General features: G+C 35.1%; 1 protein-coding gene across 8 annotated transcripts in view; it reads left to right on the plus strand.

Annotated features, from left to right (window-relative positions):
• Positions 1 to 12,911, plus strand: part of CCSER2 (coiled-coil serine rich protein 2) — a 190,853-nt gene that overhangs the window by 142,859 nt on the left and 35,083 nt on the right. For all 8 annotated transcript variants that reach the window (XR_008424850.1, XM_053909655.1, XM_053909654.1 and 5 more), the window contains one exon: positions 2,862 to 2,948. Coding sequence is in view for 7 of the 8 variants with exons in the window: in XM_053909655.1 (XP_053765630.1) it covers positions 2,862 to 2,948 (87 nt within the window). In the remaining variant the exon portion in view is untranslated. The remainder of the gene's footprint in view (positions 1 to 2,861; positions 2,949 to 12,911) is intronic.

Raw genomic sequence — 12,911 nt, forward strand, 5'->3', positions numbered from 1 at the left:
GCACCTCTAATAATATATCTGAGACTCACCATTTTTCCTCTTTGACATATTTCTCCTCATTTAGTCTTCATTTCTTTTGGAGGCACAACCATTATCACCCACACTAGAAATATAGGTATCACTCTTGACTGTCCCTTTGTGCTCTTTCACATGGAGAGATAATTGCCAAAATCTCCTAATTTTGATTCCTGCTCTTCTTACTACTTCTCCCTTCACTCTCTTGGGTCAGGCTCCTAATGTCATCTGGAGTATTATAACATTTTGGTAACAAATTCCCTAGCCTAATTTGTTGTTGTCATTGTCATATTTGTCCTCTAAATAGCCATCTCACATGCACTGTCACTCCCCTCGCTTAGGCCATGCTTGATATTCATGACTCTCTATGATTTGGCTCTTGCCTGGTTTACTAACCACGTTGGTTTCCACTGTTCACTACAGCCTTTGTGTGATAGAGTCACTGCTTCTAATTCTCCACATATGCTATGCTTATCTTCATCTCTGTATTGTACGATACTAGAATCTCTTCCTCAAATCCAAAGCCTGACAGGTTTCTGTATCTTCAGAGCTTTTTACTCATCCTTTAAGACTTCACTGGAATTACCTATTTACTGATATGTGTTCCCCTTTGCCCATCTTTATGTGTAAAATCCTTACAGCAGTGACTGTCATAAAGTTAAATACTGTATACATGTTGGCTATTAATGTTATCACATTGTATTTGGATTTTTTTCAGGTCCATTTCCTCTAACACTGGCAGAACCTAGCAGTGACCAAATGATAACATATAGTATAGTATATATAGTATTCCATTAGATTGCAACATTGTATTTCAGTTGTCTCCTTTTAGGGCGGTTGTAAATTTGTAAACTTTTAAATAATACCTTTTTGTAGGTTTTTTTCATACTTATGATTATTTCTTTGGCATAGTTTCTTAGGAGTGGGATGACTGAATTAGAGTGCAAGCATTTTTATGACTCTTCTATGTATAGCCATGTGTTTCTACAGAAAGGCCAGTTTTGATGTCTGATGATGTACCATTTTTTTTCTGCAATTTTGTTCATAACATTATTTCTTCCCCCAATTTAATGTCTATAAAACAATACCTTTAGTACTTGAATTTATATTTCTCCAAGAAGTCAGAACATTTTGCCAGATATATATATATATATATATATATACACACACACACGCATATATATACGTATATATATATACGTATATATATATATATATATATATATATTTGTGGGAATTGGTTTATTTGTCTTTTGGGGCCTAGAAAATTATCCTGTATGTTTGAACAGGCTCTTAATATACTTGAATATAAGTCCTCTGTCATATTTGCATAGGTTTTCACCAGCTTTTAATGTTAGTGTTAATTGTATAGGTGCTTTAAATTATAAGTAATCAAATATACTTATTATTTCTTAATAACTTCATTTGCCACATAGCTTAAAAAATGTATCCTTCATGATCTGCAATCTATCTTTGTCTTTTTATTTTATTTTATTAAAAAATTTTTTAATGTTTATATCTGAGAGAGAGAGAGACAGACAGACAGACAGACAGTGTGTGAGCAGGAAAGGGGCAGAGAGAGACAGAGATGGAATCTGAAGCAGGCTCCAGGCTCTGAGCTGTCAGTACAGAGCCCAACGTGGAGCTCGAACTCATAAGCCATGAGATCATGACCTGAGCCGAAGTCGGATGCTTAAGCGACTGAGCCACCCAGGCGCCCCTCTTTTGCCCTGACTTATGATTTAAAAAAAAAAAAAAACTCTTTAAATTCAACTAGAAATCATTTTTTATATACAATAAACAGTCTTGCCCAATTGCAGTGTATATAATATCATTAACAAAGATCTTTTCTTTTCCATTGTTTGTGATGCTTATATGATATGTTAAAGCCTTTGCAAAATGTCTGTTTCTGATCTCTTGTTAAAGAGACTGCACTATTTTGTGTTCGTTCCCAATGTATCTGCAAGGGATGGCATACTTTGCTCAGTAATAGCATTTTATAATTATAATTGCTTACACAGTTTTCTCCTTTACAAGATATGTCATTCACGTATATATTCTAATTTCCTTGCTTGTACTGTTTTCTCGGTATATATTTCTGATTAATTGAATAGTAGTAAACACAATGGACTAACAAAAGGTAATGATACTTTACTCTTCGAAATGTAGCTGGATTTCTGCTTAACTTGATGATAGGTTTCCTTTTAATACTGTTAGGAATTTCTTAAAGACTAAATTGACAGGGTATTTTGTCTTTGAGTCAGGCAGTTCTCAGGAAGGTGGCTCATGAAAAAAGAATCTCCCTGTTATCCTTCTAGGCATATTTTTCTTTCTGCTGATTTCTGAACCAGCTGTGAAATGACTCTCTGCCTTTAATTATGTTGTTCCTTCTGTTTGTTGGGCCCTTCATTTTTTCTGAAAGGCAACTCTCATGCATCCCTTGAAATCTAGCTGAAATTACTGTTTTATATGTAATTTAATTTAGTGTATGGCCCATGTCCCAGTTTCCTTATCTGTAAAAAGGGGATAATAGTATCAGCCTCAGGGTTGTACTCAGGATCAAATGCTTAGATATCTAAAAGTACTTAGCTCTTAGCACTTGTACTTAATGAATGTTAGCTGCTGTTGCTATTATTCATTTTTTACATGTTAGACTCCGTTACACTATGAACGTTTGGAGGAACCAAAATGGGTTTTTGTTTATTCATAGGTTAATACCTGGCATCTTTAAGAAGAGTTTTCCACTTAAATGAATAAACCATTCATTATTCAGTCTTCACTGTTGATTTAATGCTTCTCATTAAGGTGTTTTAAATACTTCATGTTAATTTTTTAAAATATTTCAGAATGAAGATTTATTAAATGAAATAAAACAACTTAAAGAGGAAATAAAGAAAAAAGATGAAAAAATTCAACTATTAGAACATCAGCTTGTAAGTATTATAGTGTAGTGCATAAAGTAGAGGCTTTTCAAACTAGGCAGTATTGTTTTTTTTATAAAAGTCTGACCAGAATTGAAATTTGACTTTATTTTTGGCTTGCAAAGTTGCACTATTGTATTACATTTAGATTGTATGCATTCTGAAAGTATGTGATTTACCTCATTCTAAATATTTAAGAAATTTTAATCTAAATATTAAGTATTCAAGGTGAAAAGAATGTCTTTATGAGTACATTTTCAGTGGTCTTCTCTTGGGGGTTTTGAAATCACTAGTTTACATTCATTTTATTGATGAAGGGTAAAATGACTTCCTTTGTGTATTTAAAGAAACGAGTACTGGTGAGTTGAGAATAGGACATATTTTTTTTCTCAGAACAGAAATTAAACTGGATGTGAGGCTTACGTTTCTGTAGGTAAGACTGTTAGAGTGAACAGTATTCTAAGAAAATGCTTCTTCCCCCATCGATGATGTTGAGTGATCCCTCAGAGCCATGTTTGGAACTTTGTGATTTTATAATTGTTAGAATTTCAAATGTTAGTCACATATGAAAATATGTGCAGTGTCTTGAACTTAATTATAATTTAATTCATAAAAAGTCCAGTATAACAACATAATGGCATAAAAATGACAATAGGCCAAGGAAAATCTGTTGGAATTCAAAAGCATATTTTGGTATAGCAAAGCAATTCAGCAATTTGAATTATTAACCTCATTTAGAATGTAAAGGATATAATATATACTGAACTCTGAGCCACTGGGTTCAGATCACAGAGATCCAACTCATGAATAAATAGTAAGGACTGATGGATCAGATATTCTGATTTAAGAGCACAAAGAAAACTTACAAATCTGAAAAATGAATGAATGACTATTACACATTGAGGGCCTATCAGGTATAAAATTAAAAAAATAATAAGATCTAATGTTTGTATTTCAAGACTAAAGAACCTAGCCAACCCAACTAATTTTCAGGGAGAAGAAAAACAGCATTAGGAAATTAAGCTTCAGATTTTACAAAAATATATTACAGAGAACAAAAATTGTGTCTAGTGCACTTCAAAAAAAAAGTTATGACCCCATATTTTATATTTAAACACATTTTTATTTCTATACCAAGGTAAATTTTCAGACCTTTAATGTCTTGAAAAATGTGCCACCCAGTTATCTTTGTAAAATGTCCTAATAATGCATTCCAGATACCTGGGGGAGACATTAAAAAATAACTCAAGAGTAAGGAAGTAAAGATTAAAATGAGTGAGTGATGAAATGAAAACTATTTTTAGGGAGACTAGATGAGATAAACCTCCCAATAAGTAATGGGAGAAAACTTACTGCTGATTATTTTATCTCCTAGATCATTTGAATGTTAGATTTTTTGAATTTATACATTTTTATTTTCTTGAAATGAAGTTTTTAGTTTGTAAAATTTTAAATTGCTATTAAATTCTTGAAAATGAATTTGGTTTTTTTTTTTAATGTTTATTTTTGAGAGAGAGAAACCGAGTGCAAGTGGGGAGGGGCAGAGAGCAAGAGAGACGCAGAATCCGAATCAGGCTCCAGGCTCTGAGCTGTCACCACAGAGCCTGATGTGGAACTCGAACCCTTGAACCATGAGATCATGACACGAGTTGAAGTCAGATGCTTAACTGACTGAGCCACCCAAGCACCCCTTGAAATGTTTACATTAAGTGAAATACAGGTTTGAGGAAGGAAATAAGGAATACACTGAAGAAGTGAGAAGTACTGAAGTTGAAGTTTTTATCTTATACAAATGGGTATCTAAAATTATTTTTTAAATTATTTTTATATATTACATAAATCATAAAACATTTATGAAATGCTTTCAGATAACTATTAGGTTAGAATAATGGATCTTGCAAAAAATAAAATTAAAAAAAGACCTAGAAAGTAGAAAAAGACCCAAGGATATCTAAAAACAGCAGAACTGAGGTGACAGAAATTAGATCGAATGTAATAAATATAATAGTAAATGAAAATAGCTTTATCTCATATAGTTTCATTGGGGATTTAATGCAAAATTCATTAATTTTCTTTGTACAAAGAAAATTTAGCTCATAAAATGGTATAGTAAAGCTGAACAGAATGAAATTATTCTCATCAAAAAAGCTGGGGTTACAATTATAAATTAGAAAAATCAAGACTGAAAGAATTGTGAAAAGAGGTCACTTTATGTTGATATATGATTATTAAGTAATGAAATGGTAAAGCTTTTTATGCTGAAAAGTTTTAATACTGTTCTATTAACCTCAATATGTTTCTTTTAAAAATAAGAACATTTCATAGCTGAAATATTACCATCTTTAACCAATTAATAGTAAATCCTTAATGTCTTCTAATATCCATCCATCTTCAGATTTTCCTAGTTCTAAAAATATCCTGTGTATTTGTACATTACATCTAGTTACATCTTTTAAGTCTCTTTCAATTTAGGACCATTCTTTTTTATTGTTGCTATACTAACTTGTTGAAGAGACTCGCCCAGTTGTCCAGAACAAAATCTCATCTTAGAAATAATTTTTAGAAAGTTTTTAGAAATATCTAAGGGAAGGGCGCCTGGGTGGCTCAGTCGGTTAAGCATCCGACTTTGGCTTAGGTCATGATCTCATGGTCTATGAGATCAAGCCCTGCTTCGGACTCTGTGCTGGCAGCTCAGAGCCTGGCACCTGCTTCAGATTCTTCATCTCCTTTTCTCTCTGCCTCTCCCCCACTAGCATTCTGTCTCTCTCTCTCAAAAGCAAATAAACATTAAAAATATATATATATCTAAGAGAATCCTAAAGAAAGAAAAAAGAAAAGTGAAAGCATGACTTTTCAGCAATAGGTATTTTGAAGTTCTCTGTATTTGCTATATTAAACCTAGAAATCATATTTATTTTGGAAGAGATCATCGTCTATCTTTAGATTAGTAATGGAACTCTAGGAAGTCACTTGTTTAATTAAATCAAGAGAATTTAAAAAGATATGAACCATTGTAAGTAGAGATCAGTAAACATTTTCCACATTATGAAAATTAAAATTATCTGTCTATTTAAAATACTTTTTCTCTCCTTACATCTCTAACTACTTTTTTATTTATTTATTTTTGAGACAGAGAGAGACAGAGCATGAACGGGGGAGGGGCAGAGAGAGAGGGAGACACAGAATGTGAAACAGGCTCCAGGCTCTGAGCAGTCAGCACAGAGCCCGACGCGGGGCTCGAACTAACGGACCGCGAGATCGTGACCTGTGCCGAAGTCGGATGCTCAACCGGCTGAGCCACCCAGGCGCCCCACTAACTACTTTTTTAAAATGGCAAAACATTATCATAAACTAGGTATTAGAGGACTTTTTTTTTTTTGTCTTAAGTATTAACTAGCTGAATGACATTGACAATTTCCACCACTCTCTAGTGATTTCCTTATCAAAAATGTGAATGTTTTGGAGGCTGGGAAGATGGCGGAGTAAGAGAACCCTAAGCTCAGCACATCCCACAGATACAACTAGATAACACTCAAATCAGTGTAAACACAGAAAACAACCCAAAGACAGGCAGAACAAACTCCATAACTAAAGTTAGAAAAGAAGCCACACTGAAGTGGGTAGAAAGGGCAGAGACATGGTTGGGAGAGAAACTGCAGCCATCTGCAGAGGGGAGGGAGCCCTGGGTACAGAGAAGGGAGAGAAACAGACTATTACACTGGGAAGCCTTCATGGGAAAGACAAATCCCCATTTAACATTTGACTTTGAAAGCAAGTGGGGATGAGTTTTATGAGCTCTTACAACGGAGATTTAAAGTCTAGAATTTTAAAAATCAGCAAGCTTGGATCTGGGAGAGCCTGAAGGGTGAGAGGAAGCTGAGTTCATGCCCTTAAAGAGACAACATCACAAACGGCCCATGGAGATATAGCATAGAAGCAGCAGCTGGAAGAAACACCTGGGACATATGTAAGGGAGAATAGTTTACTCATTTTGAAACATGTCCTGGAGGGGCAGGGATCACTGAGGGACTTCTACAGGAACAAAGGGGATGGCAGGTGCCTCGGGCCAACTGGCAGCAGGCCCTGTGGAAGTCCAAGGTATTAAAATTGTGTGTTGCACCCCAGCCAGAGACTAAACACTGCCCACAACAGGCAGAGAGAGCCTCTGAAGACAACCAGACTAAAAGAAAAAATGACCAAGACACAACAGCAGGGCATGCACAACATGCATAAGAACCCCTCCACGACCCCCCCCCCCCCCAACACACACCACCACCACCACCACCAAACACCTGGGGGACAGGGGAAACTGCAGAGCACTACAGGACGTCTTCTTCATAAAGGCATTACTTTTCAAGGGTAGGAGACAAAGCTGACTTTCCTAACACACAGAAACAGACACAGGGAATTAGAGAAAATAAGGAGACAGAGGAATATGCCCCAAACGAAAGCATAGGACAAAACCACACTAAGAGACCTAAGTGAAATGGATATAAGTAATATGCCTGATAGAGAATTTAAAGTAATGATGATAAAGATACTCACTGGACTTGAGAAAACAGTAGAAGACATCGGTGAGACCCTTAACAAAGAGATGAAAAAGAACCAATCAGAAATAAAGAACACAATAAATGAAATTAAAATTACAACCAGATGGAATAAATAGCAGTCTAGAGGAAGCAGAAGGATGAATTAGTGACCTGGAAGACAGAATAATAATGGAAGTTAATCAAGAGAGAAAAAAATTTATACAAAATGAGAATAGATTTAGGGAACTCAGAGACTCCATCAGGCATAATAACATTTACATTATAAGGATTCCAGAAGAAGAAAACAGAGTAAAGGGGGCAGAAAATTTATTTGAAAAAATATTAGCTAAAAACTTACCAAATCTGGGGAAGGAAACAGATATCCAGATCCAGAAGACACAGAGATCCCCCAACAAAATTAACCCAGGAAGGTCCACACCAAGACACGTAGTAATTAGAATGGCAAAAAGTAGTGATAAAGAGAAAAATTTTAAAGCAGCAAGAGAAAAGAAGATAATTATATACAAGGGGAAACTCCCTAAGGCTATCAGCAGATTTTTCAGTAGAAACTTTGCAGGCCAAAATGGAGTGGCATGATATATTCAGGGTGCTGAAAGGAACAATCTGTAGCCAAGAATACTTTATCAGCAAGGCTATCATTCAGAACAGAAAGAGAGAGAAAGAGTTTTTCAGGCAAGCAAAATCTAAGAGTTATTTACCACTAAACAAGCCCTACAAGAAATATTAAAGAGAACTCTTTGAGCAGGAAGAAAAGACTAAGAGTAAGAAAAGTAGGACACACAAAAGCAGTAAAGATAAGTATATCTGTAAAAATCAGTTAATGGATTCACAAAATAAAAGGATGTAAAATATGACACCATATACCTAAAACGAAGAGGAATAAAGAATGTGTTCAAACTTAAGCGACCATCAACATAATATACACTGATATATACAGGAGATGTTATATGCAAACCTAATGGTAACCACAAATCAAAACCCAGTTAATAGAAAAGCAAAAGATAAAGAGAAAGGAATCTAAGTTATATCACTAAAGAAAACCAACAAACCATGAAAGAGAGCAAGAGAAGAAAGGATCAGAGAAAAACTACAAAAACAACCACAAAACAAGTAAAAAGGCAAGTAACATATCTGTCATTACTTACTTTGAATGTAAATGGACTAAATGCTCCAAGCAAAAGACATAGGGTGACAAAATGGATTAAAAAATAAAACAAAACAAGACCCATGGGGCACCTGGGAGTCTCAGTCAGTTAATCTTCAGACTCTAGATTTTGGCTCAGGTCATGATCTCACAGTTCATGAGGTTGAACCCCGCATTGGGCTCCATGCTGACAGCATGGAGCCTGCTTGGAATTCTCTGTCTCCTCCTCTCTCTGTGCCTGTCCTGCTCATGCTTTCTCTTTCTCAAAATAGATTTAAAAAAAAATTGTCTCTATCCTGCCTACAAGAGACTCATTTCAGACCAAAAGAAACCTGCAGATTGAAAGTGAGGGGATGCAGAAATATTTATCATGCAACTGAATGTGAAAAGAAAGCTGGGGTAGCAGTGTACTTATGTCAGACAAAATAGATGTTAAAGACTATAACGAGACAAAGAAGGACACTATATAATCATTAAGGGGAGAATCCAATAAGAAAATATAACAATTATAAATATTTATGCATCCAACACGGGAGCACCCAAATACATAAAACAGTTAATAACAAATATAAAGGAACTAATGAATAGTAATACAATAATAGTAGGGGGCTTGAACACCTTACTTACATCAATGGACAGATCATCTAAACAAAATCAAAGAAACGGTGGCTTTGAATGACACACTGGACCAGATGGATTTAACAGATATAATCAGAACATTCTATCTATCCTAAAACAGCCCAATATACATTCTTTTCAAGTGTACATGGCACATCCTCAAGAATAGCAAATATTAGGCCACAAAACAAGTCTCAACAAGTTCAAAAAGATCAAAGTCATACCATGCATCTTTTATGACCACAACACTGTGAAACTAGAAATAAACCACAAGAAAAAAATCTGGGAAGAGCAAAAATGCATGGAGGTTAAATAACATACTACTAAACAATGAATTGGTCAACCAAGAAATCAAAGAAGAAATAAAAAATTACATGGAGGGAAATGAAAATTGCTCCCTCAAAAAGCAAGAAAAATCTCAAATAAATAACCTAACCTTACATCTAAAGGAGCTAGGAAAATAACAAACAAAACCCCAAACCAGCAGAAGGAAGGAAATAATAAAGATTAGAGCAGATATAAATAATACAGAAACTTAAAAAACAATATAACAGATCAGTTACACCAGGGGCTGGCTCTTTGAAAAGATCACCAAAATTGATAAACCTCTGATCCAGGCTCATTTAAAAAAAAATAAAAAGAGGACTCAAAGTCACAAGTGAAAGAGGAGAAATAACAACCAACAGTACAGAAACTCAATTTTAAGAGAATATTTTGAAAAACTATGTGCCAACAAATTGGACAACCTAGAGGAATTAGTAAATTCCTAAAAATATATCACCTCCCAAAACTGAAGCAGGGAAGAGATAGGAAATTTGAACAAAGTGATTACCAGCAATGAAAATTGTGTCAGTAATCAAAAAACTCCCAACAAACAAAATCAGATAAAGATATCACAAAAAGAACTATAGGCCAATATATCTCTGATGAAGATAGATGCAGAGATCCTCAACAAAATATTAGCAAATCAAATCCAACAGTACATTAAAACCATCATCATTATCAAGTGGGATTTATTGCTTGGATGCAAGGATGGTTCAGTATTCGCAAATCAATCAACATGATACATCACATCAATAAGAGAAAGGATAAGAATGATATGATCATTTCAATAAGTTCAGAAAAAGCATTCAATAAAGTACAACATAATTCATGATAAAAACCGCCAACAAGGCAGGTTTAGAGGGAACATACCTCAACATAATAAAGGCCACATATGAAAAACCCACAGCTAACATCATACTCAGTGGGGAAAAACTGAGAGCTTTCCCCCTAAGGTCAGGAGTAAGACAAGGATGTCTACTCTCACCACTTTTATTCAACATAGTACTGGAAATCCTAGCAACAGCAATCAGACAAAAAGAAATAAAAGACATCCATATTGGCTAAGGAAGAAGTAAAACTTCCACTATTTGCAGATGACATGATACTCTATAGAGAAGCCAAAAAACTCCACCAAAAAAGTACTAAAGCTGATAAATGAATGCAGTAAATTTGCAGGATATAAAAACAATGTACAGAAATCTGTTGCATTTCTATGTACTAATAATGAAGCAGCAGAATAAGAAATTAATAAAACAATCCAATTTGCCATTGCACCAAAAATAGTAAAATAGCTAGGAATAAACTTACCCAAAGAGGTGAAATTCTTAATATTCTGAAAACCATAAAACAAGGATGAAAGAAATTGAATACAACACAAAGAAATGAAAAGACATTCCATACTCACTGATTGAAAGAACAAATAATGTCAAGATATCTATACTACCCAAAGGAATCCACAGATTTAATGCAATTGCTAACAACATACCAACAGCATTTTTCACAGAACTAGAACAAGCAATCCTAAAATTTGTGTGGAACCACAAAAGATCCCAAATAGCCAAAGCAATCTTAGAAACAAAACTGAAGGTATTTTAGACTTCAGGTTGTACTGCAAAGCTGTAGTAATCAAAAACAGTATGGCCCTGGCACAAATAAACACACAGATCAATGGAATAGAATGAGAAGCCCAGAAATAAACCCACAATGATACGGTCAGTTGATCAACAAAGGAAGCAGGAATTCACAATGGGAAAAAGGTAGTCTCTTCATCAAATGGTGTTGGGAGAACTAAACTGCTACATGCAGAAGAAGGAAACTGGATGACTTTATCACTCTACACACAAAAATAAACTCAAGATGGATTAAAGACCTAGATGTGAGACCTGAAACTATAAAAATCCTAGAAGAGCACAGTCAGTAATGTCTCTGACTTTGGTCCTAGCAACATTTTTCTTTTTTTTTTAAAAATTTTTTTTTCAACGTTTTTTATTTATTTTTGGGACAGAGAGAGACAGAGCATTAACGGGGGAGGGGCAGAGAGAGAGGGAGACACAGAATCGGAAACAGGCTCCAGGCTCCGAGCCATCAGCCCAGAACCTGACGCGGGGCTCGAACTCACGGACCGCGAGATCGTGACCTGGCTGAAGTCGGACGTTTAACCGACTGCGCCACCCAGGCGCCCCAGTCCTAGCAACATTTTTCTAGATATGTCTCCTGAGGCATGGGAAACAAAAGCAAAAATAAACTATTGGGACTACATAAAGATAAAAATCTTCTGCACAGCAAAGGAAACAACCAACAAAACTAAATGACAACCTGCTGAATGGGAGAAGATGTTTGCACATGACATATTCAAGAAACAATATCCAAAATATATAAAGAACTTATACAACCCAATACCAAAAGGATAATCCAATTAAATGGGCAGGAGACATGAACAGACATTTCTTCAAAGAAGACCTGCAGATGGCCAACAGACACATGATACAACACTCCCTATCATTTATCATCAGGGAAATGCAAATCACAACTACACTGCTCTATTACCTCACACGTGTCAGAATAGCTAAAATCAAAAATTCAAGAAATAACCAGTGTTGGCAAGGATGTGTAGAAAAAGGAACCCTTGTGCACTGTTGGTGGGAATCCAAACTGGTGCAGCCACTGTGGAAGACAATATGTAGGTTCCTCAAAAAGTTAAAAACGAAGCACCCTACAATCCATTAAATGCACTACTGGATATTTACTCAAAGAGTACAAAACCACTACTTTGAAGGGATACATGCACCCCATGTTTATTTATGCATCGTTTATAATAGCCAAACTATGGAAGCAGCCCAAGTGTCCATTGATAGAAGAATGTATAAAGAAGATGTGATTCATATATATGAATGTGTGTGTATGTAATGGAATATTTTTCAACCATATAAAAAGAATGAAATCTTGCCATTTGCAACAACATTAATGGATATAGAGAATATAATGCTAAGTGAAATAAGCCAGTTAGAGAAAGACAGATACCAAAGGATTTCATTCATATGTGGAATTTAAGAAACAAAACAAATGAATAATGGAGAAAAAATAAACCAAAAGCAAACTCTTAACTAGAAAGAACAGATTACCAGAGGGGAGGTGGGTAGGGGAATGGGTGAAATAGGTGTAGAGGATTAGGAGTGCACTTGATGAACACAGTAATGTATGGAATTGGTATATGGTCTGTGTTATACAGCTGAAACTAACATAGCATTGTATGTTAACAACACTGGAATTTAAGGGAAAAAATGTGAAGGATTTTCTGGGGGATTTCAAAGTCCCTTTCTAGTTCGAACTTCAATGCAT

This window comes from Panthera pardus, unplaced genomic scaffold (assembly GCF_024362965.1).
Source record: "Panthera pardus isolate Hobbes unplaced genomic scaffold, ASM2436296v1 HiC_scaffold_22, whole genome shotgun sequence".
Classification (NCBI taxonomy): Eukaryota; Metazoa; Chordata; class Mammalia; order Carnivora; family Felidae; genus Panthera; species Panthera pardus.